The 20,129-nt window shown below is 44.7% G+C and overlaps 1 protein-coding gene across 1 annotated transcript in view; it reads left to right on the top strand.

The window, feature by feature from the left end:
- Positions 1-20,129, top strand: part of TRPC5 (transient receptor potential cation channel subfamily C member 5) — a gene marked incomplete at both ends in the record, with an annotated part of 134,173 nt that overhangs the window by 91,944 nt on the left and 22,100 nt on the right. The window contains one exon of the mRNA XM_079910292.1: positions 4,275-4,470. Coding sequence (XP_079766418.1) covers positions 4,275-4,470 — 196 coding nt within the window. The remainder of the gene's footprint in view (positions 1-4,274; positions 4,471-20,129) is intronic.

The raw sequence follows: 20,129 nt of genomic DNA, 5'->3' as shown, positions 1-20,129 counted from the left end.
GTCATATGGTTAATAAGTAAAGGTGTCTAAAGTTTGCTCTTAGCCACTCGCCTCTCTTGCCTCTACAGCATGACATGTGCCTTTATGGACTAAGGCTGGGCTGCCATGGGAGAATAAAAGAGGATCATCTAACCCCACCTTGTAGGAAAGGAGTCAGGGGAAACTTCTAGAGGAGGTGGGGCTTCAGCTGAGCCTGGCAGATCAAACAAGAGTTGGGCAGAGAAGGAGACAGGACAGAAGTAGAGACTAGAGGTTGGGAGTAGGGTGGGAGCACTCCAACCAGAGTTAGAAGCTTGTCAAAGGCAGGATGAAATGAGAAATTGCAGGTCTGGGGAACTGCAAAATGGGTAGGGATAACCAAAGAGATGACCATGCCTTTGCTCCATGTGTGTTATCAGCACAACTTGTGAAAGGATGATAGCACTGCTTTCTCCCAAGGAGCCTTTCTCTTCTGGTACATCCTCCAGTTCTTCACTGGTCAGAATGAAGTCCAGAGGGGTAAATCTTCTCCATACTCCTGCTACCTTTTTTTCTTTTTTTTTTTTTTAATATTTATTTGTTTATTTTAGTTTTGGCTGCATTGGGTCTTCATTGCTGCGTGCTGGCTTTCTCTAGTTGCGGTGAGTGGGGTCTACTCTTCGTTGTGGTGCGCGGGCTTCTCATTGCAGTGGCTTCTCTTGTTGCAGAGCACGGGCTCTAGGCATGCTGGCTTCAGTAGTTGTGGCTCGTGGGCTCTAGAGCGCAGGCTCAGTAGTTGTGGCGCATGGGCTTATTTGCTTTGCGGCTTGTGGGATCTTCCCGGACCAGGGCTCGAACCCGTGTCCCCTGCATTGGCAGGCGGATTCTTAACCACTGCACCACCAGGGAAGTCCCTCCTGCTACCTTTTGAAAGATTAAGTCCTCATCTCAAAGACAAGACTTTCTGCAAGGGACATGAGAACTACAGTTCCCATCTCTATTCTACTGAGCAGCTCTTAGCTTTGTGATCTATTTATGGATGGCTCCCAACATGCACAAATCCCCCTTAACCAGATGGTATGGATTTGTCTTCCCAACAGTTAATATCAAGTCTTCTTGAATCTTTGTATCTTCACTTTGTGCCCCTTGTTGAGCTAGCAAGTTCCATGTTTGCTGACTCTCTGCTAAATAAAAATGGACTGATTGTTTTCTCTCAGGTCATCTCCTTTAAAATCAAAATCATATTCCTTTGGCATTAGGGTCTGCATTTAGGTCAACAAGTCTTTCTATCCCTGTGATAATTGTATTATGGACCCGACCACCAAGTACCCCTAGGTAATGGCCCTTTCCCTGTGAATTCAACTGAGTCTAGAAGCCTAGAAGACAGAGCTTCCTATAGATGTTTCATCAGATGTGCTTATCTACCCCAAATGTCAGTCACTCATTTTATCCGGTCATGCCTTTCAATAAACCAGATTCTCCTAATGGCCAGACTATGTTGTGACATTTTGTGCCTCATGTCAAGGGCATTCTCACTATCAACCGCCAAAACTGAGGAACAATCTTTACCCCTTTTCTTATCTCTTGTACAGTTATACCTGTAGGGTCTCCCTAACTAGAATATCACCACAGTTTAGGGCAGATTTTAAATGCCCGGACTTTCACTTTTAGGAATCTTTGTATCAGTCATTGGAATGGCTAGCATTAAACTCTACACTCAAGCGTTAACCACTGCAATCTTCATTGTTACGGGGCTGGGGGTGAAGGAATGTAACTTCATCCATTCTGGAGAAGCAACTGATGAAGTAAGACCCTGCCAACATATTGATGACATACTTGCCCTGGCTTGTGGCCTTGTTGTCTGTCATGCAGTCAAGAAACACCTAATGAATGCTTTCTATATTCAGGGCCACTCAACTTCCAGCGACTCTGGTTCTTCAGTGTCATTCCTACTTGCTGCATCTGCTTTCTGTTTTTCTGAACGACATATTCCCTGGCTTTTGTTTATCCAGCTGCTGGGCTAGCTTCTTGTGCCGTTGCCGGCCTCCTGCCTGCCCTGAGATCAAACGGACACGGCCAGGTCCTAGATAGGCCTTCCTAACAGAACCAGACTCTTGAACCCTATATCTGCCCCATTTTTGAAACTCTGCCTGTATCTGGGATGCATTGTATTGCCTGGCCCTGACTTGTAGAATCTCCTGGAAATTCAGATCCTGTGATAGGTCTGACTTGCCATATTCTGGTTCTTGTTCCCTGGCCCTTGAAGTCCAGACTCTCATCTTACTGTTGATTCTCAAATGTTTCACCATCTGGCGCTTACTTTCATCAAACAAAAAACAGATTTCTTCCTTCTTGGCTAGCTCTCAAGTAATGTGATACTGAAAAGACAGTGGAAGCTATCCACAATGATTAGAGAAGAGCCATTTAACAGGTTGAAAAGGGCCATGTGCACGTTGCCCAGGCAGCCCCGAAGGAGGCCCCCTGAGAATTAGGCCACTGCAGAGCACAACCTTCATCAAAATGAACTAACACTCACTGTGCAGCCTACTGAATGTGCAATTGTCAGTGGGTTTGGAATCTTCTAGACCTTAATCCAGTGATAACTGTAATAGTAATATGTCTTCATTCATTTATTCAACGAATATTATTGAGTGCCTATTACGTGCCAGGTACATAGTAGCTGTATGTCTGTCTCTTTCCTCATAGAGCTTACATTCTAGTGGGGATGAACAGAAAATCAACATTTAAACAAAAATTTACTAAATAATATAATTTTAGAGTTTTAAGTGCTACCAAAAAACTGAAACAAGACAACAGGATAGAGAATAACCAGTGAAGCCACTTTAGGTAGAGTGACCCTGGGGACCCTGTCTGAGGGAGTGACATTTGAACTGAGACCTTAATGATGATAAGGAGACAGCCATGCAGAGATCAGGGGTAAGACCACTCCCAGACAGAGGAAATCTTTAAAACACTGTCCATACATACCCCTGAAATGAACCCAAGAACCAATCCCTCAGCCTCTCAAACTATATTGGGCTATAAAAACAACACATTTTGAGCAATTAAAAAGTTACATCTATTCTTTTTTTTTTTTTTTTTTTGGTACACGGGCCTCTCGCTTTTGTGGCCTCTCCCGTTGCGCAGCACAGGCTCCGGACGCACAGGCCCAGCGGCCATGGCTCACGGGCCCAGCCGCTCCGCGGCACGCGGGATCTTCCCGGACCGGGGTATGAACCCGCATCCCCTGCATCGGCAGGCAGACTCCCAACCACTGCGCCACCAGGGAAGCCCCCTACATCTATTCTTAAAGTAGCATTTCTTAACTTCTATGCCTCTTCCGTGTGCTTGGGAAAAGGTTCGTTTGTGCCACCCAGGAGCTGGCTGCACTGTATTGCTGTATGCACAGATTTCTGAATATGATGCAAAAGAAACCCTGGACCCCCAAAACATATCATTGCAAAAGTTACATATTTGGATGTGGAGACTCTGAGAGGAAACCATAATTTGTGAAGCCACCTAATGTAGAATAATGCAGTGGTTTGGGGAGGTCAGAAGAACCTGGATTTGAATTCCGGCTCAGCACATATAAATCATATAAATGGGTGACCTTGGGCAAGTTATTCAATCTCTGAACCTCTGTTTCCACAGCAGTAACAATAAAGTTTTTATAAGGATCATAAGGTTAATGTATGTAAAGTGCCTAGTATGCTTATATAGTAAGTCCTCAATAATTGTTAGTTAATATATCATTAAAAATAATTCATATAAATGTTCATTCAAGAATCCTTAAGCTCCTCCACTGAGCTTAGCTCCATTCTGGGCCCTGTGGGAACCACAAAAGAAGTATCAGAAATGGTTTAAGTTGCTCATGTTCACTCAGCTGGCAAGTGTCAGAGCTGAGTTTTTAACCTAGGGCAATCTAATCCAAGTACCATATTCTTAGCCACTGCACTTACTGCCTCTATGTAATTAGAAAGGTGGTAAAACACATGGTCTGAAGATGAAGGAGAAAGTTTGGTGTAGGAAGTAGCCCTTGAAATAAATCTTGGAAAATTATAGGCTCTGCATAGATTGAGAAGAGGAAGATGGTATTCCAGGTGGAAAGGCAAAGCATAAGACATAGAAGTGGGAACAAAGAAACTGACCTGGCTGGTTCGTGTTGGGGAAGAGACCAAAATACGTGAGATTATGAGTCTACCTGTTGGGATGCAAATCAGGCAGCCTCCTTACTAATTAAGCAAATCACCTCATGTTTTTGCTCTTTTCTTGCTCCTCCTAGAGAATTAACTAACCTATTCTTTGATCTCTTTTAGGCTCTTTGAAACCCTTCAGTCACTCTTCTGGTCTGTATTCGGCCTTTTGAATCTCTATGTTACCAATGTAAAAGCCAGACACGAGTTCACAGAGTTTGTGGGAGCGACCATGTTTGGGACGTACAATGTCATCTCCCTGGTAGTGCTGCTGAACATGCTGATCGCCATGATGAACAACTCCTACCAGCTTATTGCCGTGAGTAGCTTTGCTCTATAAGGGCGGTTACCTTGGTTTCAGGAGTGGTGACAGTGGCCTGGAGCCCATTGGAAACCCAATGATATAGTCTGTCTGCCTTAGTTATTTTACATTAGCTTTTCCAGCTATTAGATTGAATTATCTTTCCAAGGTAACTCAGTTTGGACTCAGTCCATTGGATCGCAGTAGTCTAGAAGATGTTCTAGTTAATAAGACTTTTTGGTTACCTGTTAAAATTATGTTTAAATCTCTGAATCCATTTTCTTGCCTTAGTAAGAAGAGCTCAGGAGGTATGAGCAGTTTGGCTACAACATATCCCCTCACTAATCTCCAGGGTTGATTGAGCTGATCCAGTTCTCTAGGTGGGAGGGCTTTATCTCCATCTTCACTGCAGACATCTCCCTCCCAAAACTGAGCAGTCCATTGCCAAGGACAGCCTTCTCAGAGAGTGGCTGTTTTTTTTTTTATCAACAATGTATGAGTAACTGCAGTCTACTGTGGCATGCTCTTAGGTAGAGTCTATCGCTGAATCTTTGACCATCATGTTATCGTTTAGATCAGTAGCGTTTATTCCTCTAAACTAGAAATGGCGAAGGTATAGGATATGGGATCAGTCCAAGCTCTGTCCTGGTTTTTGATGTCAAAATGAACATCTAAACTTAGCTTATTTTCTTATGATCTAACTATCATTTCTAGAAATGGAGTATTAGCAAAGAAGTTCTGGCTATCTGAGGTCCTGCTTACTTGAGTATCAGTGAATTTGTATCTTTAGTTGTGTACGTGTATATATATACCATATTTTCCTTACCCATACTTTCTTTATCCATCCGTCGATGGATACTTAGGTTGTTTGCATGTCTTGTCTATTGTGAATAATACTGCACTGAATATGGTGGTGCAGATATCTGTTCAAGACAGTGATTTCATTTCCTTCAGATAAATACCCAGAAGTGCAATTTCTGGGCCATATGGCAGCTCTACTTTTAATTTTTTAAGGAACCTCCATGCTGTTTTCCATAGTGGCTGCACCAGTTTTCATTCCCACCAACAGTGCACCAGGGTTCCCTTTTCTCCATACCCTCACCACAACTTATCTTTTATCGTTTTTATAATAGGCATTCTAACAGGTATGAAGTGATATCTCATTGTAATTTTGATTTACATGTACCTGTTGGTCATTTGTGTGTCTGACTCGATGGTCTTTAATATCCTTGCCAGCTCTGATATCCTATGAGTCTGAGTGTCTACAGATGAATAGGATAGGCTCTCAAGGTCCCTTCTAGGTTGAAATTCTATCTATCTGTTGCTTTTGAAATGGAATATAGTTCAATTTCTTTCTCTCCTTCAAACCCAACTAGGCCAACAACTCTGAAACACTCTATGCTCACTCCTAGCCTGTCTTTATAAGGGGGAAAGGCATAGAATTTCAGGGGCTTATATTTCCACCACTATGCCTACCAGCCAAACGCCCTACTCCTACCGAAGATGGCAATATTCATGCTGAGGCATTTGCCATTTTCTCCCTGGTTGTCTTGCAGCTGACTGTTCCTAATGGCAGAGGAAAAGGGAGATAGGGCTGTAGCGTCTCCTACTGAGCTCAGTGACATTTTGCTAGGAAGGGTAGAAATCTTCAACTCCAGCTCTCTCACTTGCTGTTAATAAGTTGTGTTTGCATGCTACCTACTGTTGCACCTGAAGAAAACACCTCAGCTTGAGAGAGAGCTAGGGGGTGGGGTTTGCAGAGACATGACCTTAATAGGGTCTATATCACATCACACATCTAGAGTCATGACCAACCATCCTGAATACTACCCGCTGCTTTGGGATCCTCTGTTAATGTGTCTTTACCATTTGGAATCGGATCCAGTGGGATCCTGATATTGGGCAACCTGATTCCAAAAATATCTGGTTCTGCTTACATGGCAAAGACCAGCAAGTAGATTTGAGTCCACTTGCAACATCTCCACTTCAGTATTAATGCAGTTTTTAGAAAGGCCCAGGTATGAGGGAAAGGTTACAGGAAGGGAAGCCACTGAAGACAAAAATCTCTCCTACTTCAAAAGGTACCACAGGCTGACTCAGTCTAAGCAGAGACTCAGTTACTGACAGGCTTCACTGTGAATCTGTTCACCTGTGCTCTGTGGTCCCCGCCAACATCAGCAGGTGAAGCTGGCCATATTGTATATTATTATTAGTGTTGTTTGCAATTAGCAGTGATTTACTCTCCTCCCTTTATCCTCTACATCTCCCTCAAGCTGCTTATTTCCCTCTGTGACACTTCTTTCAACACATCCACCTTGTCTCTGTCGTTCCTGATGTGTATGCTCCCAGTTCCATCACGTGAAGCTGTCCTTGATACCATTTTAATCAAATTCACCCATATATAAATATTAGGTGGGAGAAACAGACCAGTCCCAGAAAAGTCATTTAACTCAGGCCCTCTTCCTACCCCAACTCACCCACAAAGGGCATCTCTGTTGCCTGAGATCGGTCCTCAGAAAACATGAGGGTCATGATGATGTGTGGTCAAGCTTCACTAAGCAAGTTAATAAGAACCCTCGGTTTCTTTGGCTGCTGTGAAGTGTCCACGCTAATGCTGAGAGCAAGTAAACAGCGCTTGCCTCACTAAGCCGCATCTGCTGGATGGCTTGGGGAGAGGCCATATATGTAGGACTGGTTGTCTCCCTTGAGGTGGCGGCATTTGGAGGCTCAGATGATGGATGGACTCTCCCACTGCGTAAGACAACCATGCAAATGAAGACATTCTTCAGAAAAATACCTGGCGCCGCAAAAACAGCAGGCAAGGCTGGAAGGGGCCACTGCACACCATGGAAGTGCCAAGGAGGGCAGGTGGTCTCCCCGCCTTCCCCTAGTCATCCAGGACCAACCTCAGACTCTCAAAGCTCAGAGAAGAAGGCAGCACTTCACACGCTACACCATGATTTGTAACTAGATAAACAACTGCTATGCACTATTACAGTCCCTGGTGGTTAAAATATTTTCATACTTGGGGCTCCCCTGGTGGCGCAGTGGTTGAGAGTCCGCCTGCCGATGCAGGGGACACGGGTTCATGCCCCGGTCCGGGAAGACCCCACATGCCGCGGAGCGGCTGGGCCCGTGAGCCACGGCTGCTGAGCCTGCGCGTCCGGAGCCTGTGCTCCGCAACGGGAGAGGCCACGACAGTGAGAGGCCCGCGTACCGCAAAAAAATAAATAAATAAAAAATATATTCATACCAGTTGGAAATAGCTGCCACTCCGGCTGTTGCCTCTGGGACACCTCCAGGTCACCTCACAATCCAGCAAGTAAAGTGTAACACCTGGAGCAGCAGGTATTATCCACGCCCCTGCTCCAGTGCTATTGTTGGCGTACATTCTGATTGGTCAGTTTCTCAGTCTGACTATTACTGTGGTGGGTACAGTGCTAAAATGCTCCCCCAAGATTTCCCGCCCTAATCATTAGGACTGTGAATATGATGAGATAGCACACTTGTGATTACGTTGCATTACATGGCAAAAGGGGTTTTGCAGATATAATTAAGGTTACTACTCAGGGAAATTATCCAGGTGGGCCTAATCTGATCACACAAGTCTTTTAAAAGCGGAGTTTTCTCCAGCTGGTAGCAGAAGAGAATGTCAGAGATTTGAAGCACATGGAGGATTTGATGTGTCATTGCTGGCTTGAAGATGGAGTCATGTGGTAAAAAAAATATGGGCAGCCTCTAGGAGTTGAGAATGGCCCCCAGCTGACAGCCTGCATGGAAGTGGGGACCTCAGTCCTACTACCACAAGGAAATGAATTCTGCCAACAACATAAATGAACTTGAAACAGATTCTTCTCCGGAGTCTCTAGATAACAGCTGAGTTATGCTGACACCTTGATTTCAGTCTTGGGAAGGCCAGTGTGACTGAAGTGGAGTACGCAAAGGGGAGAGAAGTAAGAGATGAGGTCAGAGAGGTAATGGGGGTGAGGGACAGATCATGTAGGGCCGGATAGACCTTTGTGAAGACTTTGGCTTCTTCTCTGAGTGAAATGGGGAGCTGTGGGTTTTAAGCAGAGGAGGTACATGATCTAACTGGCATTTTAATAAGATTGTTGTGGCTGATTGAAAAAAGATGGAATGGTACTGGGACAGAGACAAATTATGAGACCATTACATTGACCCAGACAAGACCTGTTGGTGGCTTAGACAAGGGTGGTCATGAAGGACACAATGAGAAATGGTCAGGTTCTAGATGTATTTCAAAACTAGATCCAGTTTGCTGATGGAGATGTGGGGTGTGAACAAAAGAGAGGAGTCAAGGATGGCACCATGATTTGGGGCCTTGAGTAACTGCAAGGGTGGATTCATCCCTTACTGAGTTGGGGAAGAGTGGGAAAGGAACAGGCTTGGGAGGGGGCAGAGATCCAGAGTTGGGTTTTAGACATGTAGAGTGAGAAATGCCTATTAAACATCTGAGTGGAGATGTTGGGTAGGCAGTGGTTTACAGGTCCAGCAGAGAGGCTGGAGACAGAGATTTGGGAGTCACAGTATGTGCACAGTATTTAAAACCATGGGACTTGGAGAGATCACAACAGGAGTGACTGTGCATAGAAAAGACATCCAAAAATGAGGCCCAGGGCACTCCAATGTTTAGAGGTTGGAAAGACAGAATTGATCATGCAAAGAAACTGAGAAAGAACAACCAGAGAGGTAGGAGAAAAACCAGAGTAGTGGACTGTATTACAATATGTATGGTTCCCCAGTATACTGGTAAAGCCATATGCTGGAGAGTGGTAGAGCCTAGATTTGAACTGAGGTAGTCTAACACCAAGGCCCACGCACAGAACCACTATCCTATCACATTGACACTTACCTTGAGGCCAAGATGCACTGGAAATGCACTTTCACTACAAGGTCTGTAACACATCTTCTTTCCTGCCCCAGTTATACCACCATTCTGAACCGTCCGATCACCTTGTCCTACCAGTTCCTGTGCCTGTAGATTTCATTTAGATAGGAATCACTGACACTTCTTCCAACATAACTGAGTACTCTTAGTACCCAAGACCTGTTGCTTAATAAAACAGAATAAAACATAAACACTGCCGGCTAAGTCATCTAAGGGATAGTATATCCTCTTCCCAAGTGAAGGAGCTGCTCAATTCAAGTTGTAGAAATTTTATGACATTGGAGCCAAGCCATTTCAAATTTTAATAACTGTCTCTTCCCTTTGGGATGCCCTCAAGCAATCTAGATACCAATTTTTCTCATTGCCGCTTAGACTTTTCCCTGTTGCCAAACCATTGTCTGGAATCTGATCAGAAATTGCTACATTTCACTAACAAGAAAACGAACATTCAGAATGGCAGAGGACATTTTCATAGTCCCCTCCACTCACCCCAGATTATGGGGAACCTATGAAAACCTGCTGATAATCCCATTTCAGTCAAAAATCTACATTTTCTGGTAGGTTCGGAAAAATCCACAAAACCTAGGTGCTATAAATGATATAAAGGTAAAGACACAGTAGATGCCTTCAGGGAGCTTTAAATCTAGAGGGAAGAGTCTGCCTTGAGTAAAATAACAATAGTGCTCTTACCGTGAGTATATAATAGTAGTGATTACAGACAGCATGGGCTCAGGAGTAGTCAGACTGCCTGGATTTGAAACCTGGACTGCCACTTAGCGTAGTTTGGGGCAACTTAACCTCTTTCTGCCTCATTTGACTCCTCTGTAAAATGGGGATGGATAATTAGGCTTTTCATCTGCTGCTTACTCTCAGATCCATTCCCTGTTCATTTCCTGCTCTGCTCTGTATCAGGGAACTACATTCCCCGCAGTCCCTTGCCATTTGTTTCTGTGTGGGTTTGACCAACCAGAAGGTATGAAGAAGAGAGAAGCTAGGATATTTCTTCCCCATCGCCAACCTCACTTTTTGTGGCAACTCCAGCAGCAGCTGTGTTTCCTATGTGGCTCACCTCCAGCTACCACCAGGCATCCCACCCCTCCTTGGCCCCAGCTTCTTCAGGGCAGCCCCATCTTGGCTCGAGCTCCCACCAGATAGCCCCAGTCTACAAGCTCTGGAAACACCACTCACCACGTCTTCCAGTCGTCCCTCCAACTCCAGGGATAAAAGGGGCTTCCTGTTGCTGCTAATCTCTGAGTTGCCTCACTGCCCTCTTCTTGGTTTCTCAGCTCTTCCATCACCTGTGACTACCCTCTGTATTAAATCTCCATGTTTGAAAGGCTTAAAGTGATTTCTGTTTTTCTGGCTACCCCCCAAGCAGTACCTATCTGATTGCGTTGTTGTGAGGTTGATTTAGAAATTACACATTGAGCTGAGCCTTGAGGTCAAATCTGGAAAGACAGAAAAGTGAAGCTGGCTTTCAGATCTCATTTCTGGCAGGGAAATAGCTTGCACACCAGCAAGGATTGGCCTGGTGTTTATGGGGGGGCAGTAAGAGTGTAGGAGCTGGCCTCGCTCCTTTCTACCTCCCATTCTTTGATTCCGCATGAAAATATCTTCAGATGGGAAGGAAGTCTTTCCTGTGCCAACAGGAAACATGTCCCAGCAAGGAGGAGAAGCATGAAGCAGAGTTACATCTCTAGGAGCTGGATGATGAAGTTTAGAGCCTGCCTTTAGAAAAATAATTTTTAAAGATGGGATCTGCTTTTGTGGCTTCCCACATCCCCATGCTGAGCCCTCATGCTGCTGTCTACCTGGTTTAGCACAGCACCCCGGGTTGACTGCCTAACCTTACCCAGACCTTACCTGGACAAGCCCCTTGCCTCTACCTCTAGTCCCAAGCTGAGGTCTTTCTCAGTTTCCTAAGGCTTAGAAAAATCAGTAACAAGAATACAGTGAATATCTGGCATAGATACAAGCCTTTATTAAATCCCAGGCACCTTCTATCTCATATCATTATAACTACTATAAAAAATGGTTCTGAAGAACCTAGAAGCAGGACAGGAATAAAGATGCAGACATAGAGAATGGACTTGAGGGCATGGGGAAGGGGAAGGGTGAGCTGGGCTGAAGTGAGAGAGTGGCATGGACATATATACACTACCAAATGTAAAATAGATAGCTAGTGGGAAGCAGCCGCATAGCACAGGGAGATCAGCTCGGTGTTTTGTGACCACCTAGAGGGGTGGGATAGGAAGGGTGGGAGGGAGGGAGATGCAAGAGGGAAGGGATATGGGGATATATGTATACATATAGCTGATTCACTTTGTTATACAGCAGAAACTAACACACCATTGTAAAGCAATTATACTCCAATAAAGATGTTAAAAAAATAATAACTACCATTTATTGAGCACTTATAATGTGCCAGACACGATACAAAGCACTTTTCATGAATATTTTCTCATTAAATCCTTACAACTACCTGAGGTTGGTACTATTAACAATTCAATTTTATAGGTGAGGAAACTGAGGCACAGAGGTCAAAGTGACTGGCCCAAGGGCACACTCTTCAGAAGGGCCCCAGCAGGTCTGTCTGATCCAAAGTAATAATGAAACCATACCTCCTCCTTTCCTGCCTGCATCCCAACCCCTCAGGCCCTGGTGCAAGCCTTCCACACAACCTCAGACTCCCCCCAGCTTCACCCTTCTACTTGGTTCACTGACTCACAAACTCTCCCCTGTCTTCTAACCAGAGGGATCCTCTAAGGAGACTTCTCCTTGTTTCTGGAGACTAAGTGACTTATTCTGTTTTCCTCAGCTGAGATTTCCTGCCCCCCAGCCCCCAACACAGACACACAGACACACACACACACACACACACACACACACACACACTAGGTCTCCTTTTCTTTCCTTTTTTTTTTTTGCCCACCAGACTTCAAACTTCTGGTTTCTTCTTAGTTCTGTCCCTAATACCCCCAGCCTCCCCAAATGAACAGACAACCCACCTGAAATCATCACACCCACAGAGGGTAAAAAGTTCAGAGCTACGAAGCTTATTGGCATGACAAGAACTCCTCGTTCAACTTACACATCCTGCCTTGGGCCCTCTCAGCCCTGTTCCTTCCCAGACAGCTCTTGGATGCTTGAAAGCCTCACTTGAAATTATATCCACACCAGCAAATGGACTGACTATCCACCCTCCAGCTTCAGGGGAGGAGAGAGGAGCATTCTCTCCGCAAACGCTGCAGGGGGCGCCAAAGGCTGACTTTTCAGACTTCCAGCCCTGCCTGGGCCTGGCCCTCCCCCTGGTGGTCTAACACGGAAATGGATTCCTGTTGATTCTCATCAACACCCACTCGTGGTTTTGTCAGCAAGCTGTCTGAGAGCCCGCATCTGCTGGGGATGAGAGCACTCTGCCTCAGAATAGTGAGGGTTATACTTTGGCAGGTCTCTGCTGAGCCCTGGATGCCTGCCTGCTGCTGCCTGGTAATGATTTTGGTGCCCGACAAAGATGCAAGTGGAAACGGGAAGAGGACAAGTGAAGGGAAGTGGGTTTTCTTTCCCTGTGCTAAAGGACAACCAAACAGGGCAGATGCCTGGGCTGCTTCTCTGCATCCCAGACTCACCTGTCCTGGATCTTCATCAGGAACATCAGTAGTTGTCATGGAGACTCTATCTTGGGTAACTCAAACAGAAACAGGACCAACTATGTAAGTGATGGGTAGGGTCTAATGTCCAAAGAATACCTCTGCTCTTCTGCCAGCTGATTCCTTTACTCCTTCATCCATTCACTTAACAGTAACTATCTCTTGGATGGATAAATGAACGAATTTAACAAATGATTATTGAGAGACTACCATGTACTCTACTACGTTCTTGGCACTGGGGATACAGTAGGTAACAGGGGAGCAAGAAAGATGTGGTCCCTGTTCTCATGGGGTTGACAGTCATGGAACTGCAGTTTCAAGTTTCACTATTTGCATTTCAATTCTTTACTTTAAGACGGCACTTTACCTTTTTCAGGTCATGGATTGCTTTGATAATCTGATGAAGCAAAACATGCATACAATTTAGCATAAATCTCAGAGGACTCATAGACATCCTCCCACTGTCCTGCTGAAATCCCTCACCTTAGGACCTTGTCCCCAGTTATAATGCAAATATGTTTTAAGTTGTTAGTAGGTGACTTATGACTCAGGGTGAGTTCAATCCCTTACTGAGATCAGGTTTTCACGGGGAGCCAAGCGAGTGAGGAAAATGTACCTGAAGAAGACTGGAGATAGGACACCAATAAGAGAAAGAGATTGGAGGCACTGGAGGAAAATGTCACCATCATCACAATTTTGCAAAGGATCAGGTCTGTGCAACAGTCCCCAAGCCAAAGGTGCCTTCAACCACTACATAAAATAACAACTATGGATGGACAACATGGAAACAAGCTGAGAAGACCTGGCCTTCCTATGGATTGGTCTCTGAATGTTCTCTTCATAGGCTACAAATAATATTGGTGGAAAAGTCAAATGTCCGTGGCCCAAAGGCCATGGTTGAGGAATGTGTTCTTCTTGGCTTCTGCCTTGATCCTTGTTCTGGGCACCAAGAATCAATTGACTGGAAAGCTATCTGATACAAATGTTCTTTAATTTCTGAGCAGCTTGAGGTTTAGAAACTAAACATGAGATCTGAGTGATTAATATTAATTAGGTCTCTCTCTTGCTGTGGTCACCAGAGCCCTGTGTTGTAGCCCGGTTCAGCGTGAGAGACAGCCTGGGCCAGGAGGTGGCCTTTAGCTACAACACAGAAGCCAAAATACCCCAGAGGAGCCTCGGAGGTTACGACCTACTGCAATACTCTGCTTTTTACTTGAGATCTGACAGCAAAATTACATTATGTCAGCTGTCAAGGTAAATCTGCCTTTGTTTAAAAGAGGAACATAGAAGCGATCTAAGAGTAGAAATGGGGTGAGGGGAGGTAATTATATTTCTCTTTCTTATTCTCCTTTCTTCCACCATAGGATTATCTTGCTTTTTCCTCTGTTCTCTTTCCCAATTTCCCCTGTTTGAACTTTTAGAAGTACCTGGGCCTATAAAACTGTGAACTAATCACAAAGTCTCGATGAGAAATATATTTATCTCAAAGCTGCTCTTAATAAATGTGGCATATTGGGAATCACCCAGAGTGAAAGGAAAGTACGATAGGCCTTCTCATTCATTAGAAAATCAGCGCCAATTATTAAAGAAGTCTTGAATGACTGGAATTAGAATCCTCTCACTGACTCCATCAGAGTTCCCATTGGCCTAGCCCTCCAGACTTCCGGAAGCACAGAGAAGTTTCCATCACCCGATGAATCTTCTAGGAGGTTATGCCACAGTGTTTTTCTCTTGATACTAATGCAGAGATACTTTATACTGGAGTCCCTCCAGTCTTAACCAGGATACATGGTCTGACACATAGTAGGCTCTCACTTAATATCTATTGAATAAATGAACAAAGTAATGATTGTTTTCTAATTCTTTTCTTTATTTTTGGCCATGCCACACGGCTTGTGGGATCTTAGTTCCCCGACCAGGGATCAAACCCGGGACCCCGGCAGTGGAAGTGCAGAGTCCTAACCCCTGGACCGCCAGGGAATTCCCAAAATTAATGAATCTTTAATGCATATGACTTCCCAGAACATTTTAAAGTGTGAAAACAGAGCAACTGACAAGCTGACCAAACCTAAGCTTATTGTCCTCTAGCTTAGGGGTTGACGTTTCTTTCTCTAAAGGGGCAGATAGTGAATATTTTAGGCTTTGTGAACTGTAAGACCACTGTCACCACTATCCAATGCTGTTCTTAAAATGCAGACGAAGCCATAGAAAATACATTAAAAAGTGGGCATGGCTCTGTGCCAATAAAACTTTATTTATGGGCCCTGAAATTGGAAATTCATATAATTTTTGTCTCAAAGAATTTTTTTTAAAGATTTAATTTTAGTTTTGGCTGTGTTGGGTCTTCGTTGCTGCACGCGCGGGCTTTCTCTAGTTGCGGCAAGTGGGCTCAGTAGTTGTGGTGCGGGCTCTAGAGCGCAGGCTCAGTAGTTGTGGCGCACGGGCTTCATTGCTCCACAGCATGTGGGATCTTTCTGGACCAGGGATGAAACCCATGTCCCCTGCATTGGCAGGCGGATTCTTATCCACTGCGCCACCAGGGAAGTCCCTGTCTCAAAGAATATTATTCTAACTTTTGATTTTTATTCAACCATTTAAAAATGTAACAACCATTCCTAGCACGCAGGCTATCCAAAACCAAGTGGCAGGCCGACCATGGTTTGCCAACTTCTACTCTAGTTATTTCAAAATATGTCTCTTTTCTACCTTTGTAGACCGAAGCTCTGTGAAGACAGGGGCTCTGCTTTAGGTTTTCTTTACATTCGCCTGATGCCTAGTAAAATGTGGGACACATAGTAGGTACCCAACACATACTTCTTCACTAATTGATAGGGAGAAGCTTGGGAAAATCTCTGATCTATAGTTTGTCAACCATGTTTTAAAAAATACATAATGTGAGTTTATATCCTTTGCAAGTGTTTAGTGTTTGGAGTTGAATAAATTGTATGGCAATGGGGAGGGGCATTATCTAACTGAAAGGAAATCTGCCTAGATGATGGATTTCATAATTATAGTTAATACCTTGCTTTATACTTTACTAAGCACACTTGCGTATAGTGTCTTGTTTGATCCTCACAAGAACTCTGTGAATGTACGCACGACTATCTGCATGTTACAGGTGAGGAAACGGGTTTCCAAAGGTTGAGACTTGCCCAGGGTTCCATGGCAAGTTTGTTCATTCGTTAATTCATTCTTTCTACAAGGACTTGAGCATCTGCTATGCGTAAGGAGTTAGGTCAGGGTGAACTCAGGCCCAGTGACTCCTCAGGAGGTGATATTTACAAGAAATCTAAAAGGTAGAAGTATGGCCTGGGAGGTTAAAAGGAAGCTCCCGATCAGTGAGGCAGGAAGTTAGACGGCACATGCTATGACAATCTGAGTACGTGAGACTAGTAATAATCCCACATGGGGACAGACCTGTAGATTTTTCCACAACCAGGTGATAAGACACACCTCTCACTTCTTCCCAGGCTCAGAAATGGAAGCCCTGATGGGCTTAGTCTCCGTTATTTCTGAAAACTGCTGGGTGAGCTCAGCAAATCCCCATGCTCACCACCATCTGACTGCCTCTGTCCTCCCAAAGGAAAAGCTTCCTCACTCCCCAACTGCAAGATGCAGGCAGGCAGAACAATCTGTGCCTGCTTGACTGAAAGGTTCTATTTACCTTTCTGGAGACGCCCAGAAAAGGTGACAAGCAGTTCAGTGGGTTTCAGGACTGCCACATCTGCTATGAATGGCGCTACCAGAATTGTGCAGTGTCTGACCTGCAGTGCTGAAAGCAAGAACCCTGCAAATGTCACTTCTGTAGCAGAGAAACTGAAGGAAACAAGCAGGAGAGAAACCGGGGCAGACAGAGGCCCGGCCAAGTGTATATAGAGGGATCTGTTTGTCAAAATCTCGGAACCGTGGTCAGGCTCCGTTTCTGTTTCTGTCATGTAGGAGAAAACATGCTGCTCGTTGTGAAATCCCACTCAGTGCACTTCCCCAAGCGACAGTGTACCTGAGCACTTAAGAGCTATGGTTCTAGAGTCAACTCAATCCAGATTTGAATTGCGGACCACCAGTTTCTAGCTGTGTGTCCTTAGACAAATGTCTTCACTCTGGTGAGCCTTATTGATCAAATGGAAATAGTAACAGAACCTACCTCAGCAGGCTGTTGTGAAGATGATATACTTGAAAACCGATACATAATATTGCTGATGCTCCCTTCACTTCATATCTGCCTTTGGCTCTCCAATTCATTCCTTCTACAAAAATCTATTGTACACCTGCTCCACGCCAGGCTTTAGGACTGCAGAACTGAAAAGGACAAAGTGCCTAATTTCAGTGGAATTTTCTTCTAGTGGGGAGCCTAAGAATAAGCAAACATAGGCGAAACAATTCAGGTGATTTGTGGCAATTGGTATGAGAGAAGAGAACAGGGCGCTGTGAGATAGAGTAACGAAGGCACCCGCTCTAAATTGGTGGCTCAGGGAAGGTCTCTTTGAGGAGATGATATTTGAGCTGAGGACTAAGAGATAAGAACAAGCCAGCGCTCTTCTCCTATCTAGGAAAAACACAGCAATCAAAATATAAAAGGGAAAAAATTTCCCCCAATCCCTCATGCCTTCCTTCACTCTAGGGAGGCTCTTGGAGGAGTAAAGCGTTGAGTTGCAATTTAATTGGGGACGTGAGAGAGGGCACGAGGAGCGTTTGTTTCGGGGTATTGGTGAACCCAGACCAAGGCAGGAGAGTGAGGAACAGACACAGGGATTTGAATGAGGATGCGGAGAAGGTCAGGCTCCCTAGAGCTCCTGATGGGGGAGGGGGGGTAGCAGGATGTCAAAGAGAGCTTGAGCTTTCCAGGCGTTAGCCCACTGAATCCTGTGAGGGAAGCTCCTGTTTGAGCACTATACCCATAGATAGTAAGTGAACCAAGTGAGTGGCAGATCTGAGTGGAAGCTAGGGTCAGAAGACTTGGATTCTAGAGCTGCTTTACCACGAACTAGATGTGTGACCCTCAAGAAGCAATTTCTCTCTCCAGACCTCAGTTGCCACATCTGCACTGGATAATCGATGTCCTGACAACTTCGCAGGTGGGTGTGAGAATCAAATGAGAGAAAGTATGTTAAAGTGCTTGGGAAAGCGTAAAGCTCTAGATAAATGGAAAGAACTAGCTGTCTGATGTCCCATTCCCAGAGGCAAGCTAAGAGGTTGAACATTTGGCATTTCCTTTTCTGGTCCATTATGTTTGAAACTGGCTAGAAAGGCACTCATGTAGAGAAGACAGTAGCTCCAGAAAGCACTTAGAGAGTCCCCATCCCATGACGGCCAGCACCCCTGGTCAGGAGGGAGGGAGGACAATTCTTTCACCACGTGAGCTCACTGTGGCCTGGGAGTCCAATTAGAGCTTATTTCCTTTGAGAACCACTGAGATATCACAGGAATATTTGTTTGCAGTGACAGAGTGGAGGCCTACAGGAAGCAACATGGTTTATTTCCAAGTCTGAACTAGGATATACTTCTTTTATGTTACCCAGAAGCTTCTACAGTGCTGTTCCTTCTGACCTTGCATAGGCTACGGCATCCTGCTCCCAACTTCGCTCTTCATCCTATTCCTCAATCAAAACTTACCCATACTGTGCTCTACTGAGGCGCCACCTTCCTCATATAACAATGGAGAGTGGCGGTGTCTACTGGGAGAGAACCACATTTTAAAATTTGTATCATCCAATCTCCCTGAGGCCTTTTTTTCTTCCCCCCACACTCCCAGCCCACCTGGTAGTAAGACAGGGAAGACAAGAAGAGGAGAAAAGCTGAAACTCTTCTGCATGACTACAGATGACGTAGTGAGGGACTGAAGAAGCACTGTGATCCTATTGGTTGATTTCATGAGAAATTATGAATTAAAAACTGCCCAAATTTCATTCTGACTCTCAGAAAGTAGATGATTTATTTGAAGGCAACAAAGTGGGTCAGAGGTGGAGTGTGGAGGAGGGAATTCCGGGGATCCAGTGCCCTCACTGATTTGTTTCCTACTTTTCCTGCCACGTCCCTTGGAATCAGAGTGGGAAAGATAATTAAGCTCTATTGTTTATAACCTGTGTTGTTTTCATGAGCACACTGTGTTCCATACCCTAAATGGTCTCTAAAGAAAACCCAGACTACTTGTGAGGACTTTGCAAGACCATTTTAGAAGATGGAAAGCAGATCCTTCTGCGTCTCAGGGACCTAAGGCACTGGATCGATTTGCAGTTGTCTTTTGTTCTGCCACTTTCATTGTCCTCAGTACGAGACAGCCTGCTAAAGACAACATGGATGGGCCTGGAGGACGTTATACTGAGTGAAATAAGTCAGAGAAAGACAACTACTGCATGATCTCACTTATATGTGGAATCTTAAAGAAAAAAAAAGAAACTCATAGAAAAAGAGATAGGATTTGTGGTGACCAGAGGCAAGGGGTGGGGGGGAGGGGGAATTGGATGAAGGTGGTCAAAAGATACAAACTTCCAGTTGTAAGATAAGTCCTGGGGATGTAATGTACAAATGACAACTGTAGTTAACACCACCGTATGGTATATTTGACAACTGCTAAGAGAGTAGATCCTAAAAAGTTGGCACCGCAAGGTATCTATATGAGGTGATGGATGTTCACCAGACTTATTGTGGTAATCATGATGTATATAAGTCATTATGCTGTATACCTTAAATTTCTACAGTGCTGTATGTCAATTACATCTGACTAAAACAGAAAGAAAAAAATAAATTCTGCAGAGAATGTTAAATAAACATGATCAGCATTCCCCCCAAAGAAAGACCAGAGCGTGCCAAGCCTGAGTAACCGCCAGGCACCCCTCCCTTCCCATTCACTAGTTGAAAGGTCATCTCTTTGGCTGTACAGTGCACACGTTAAGAATGCCTAGGGAGACTATCAGTTACTAATTCTGCCTTTGTTCCTCCTTCCTTCCCCTGTCATCTCTCCATAGTAGCCCAGTAAGCCAGTTTTTTTCATATTGCTGGGCGGCCTAATAACATTATCTTCGGGGGTGCACAAATTATACCTTCTACCCACCGTCCCAATGACAGAGGGATGTTAGGGGTTGGCCATGGGAAGACAGGGACAGGTAGGAATGAGGAAG

Source organism: Stenella coeruleoalba, assembly GCF_951394435.1.
Source record: "Stenella coeruleoalba genome assembly, chromosome: X".
In the NCBI taxonomy this organism is placed as follows: domain Eukaryota; kingdom Metazoa; phylum Chordata; class Mammalia; order Artiodactyla; family Delphinidae; genus Stenella; species Stenella coeruleoalba.
The sequence above is the reverse complement of the archived record's forward strand: the minus strand, read 5'-3'. Positions and strand labels throughout refer to the sequence as shown.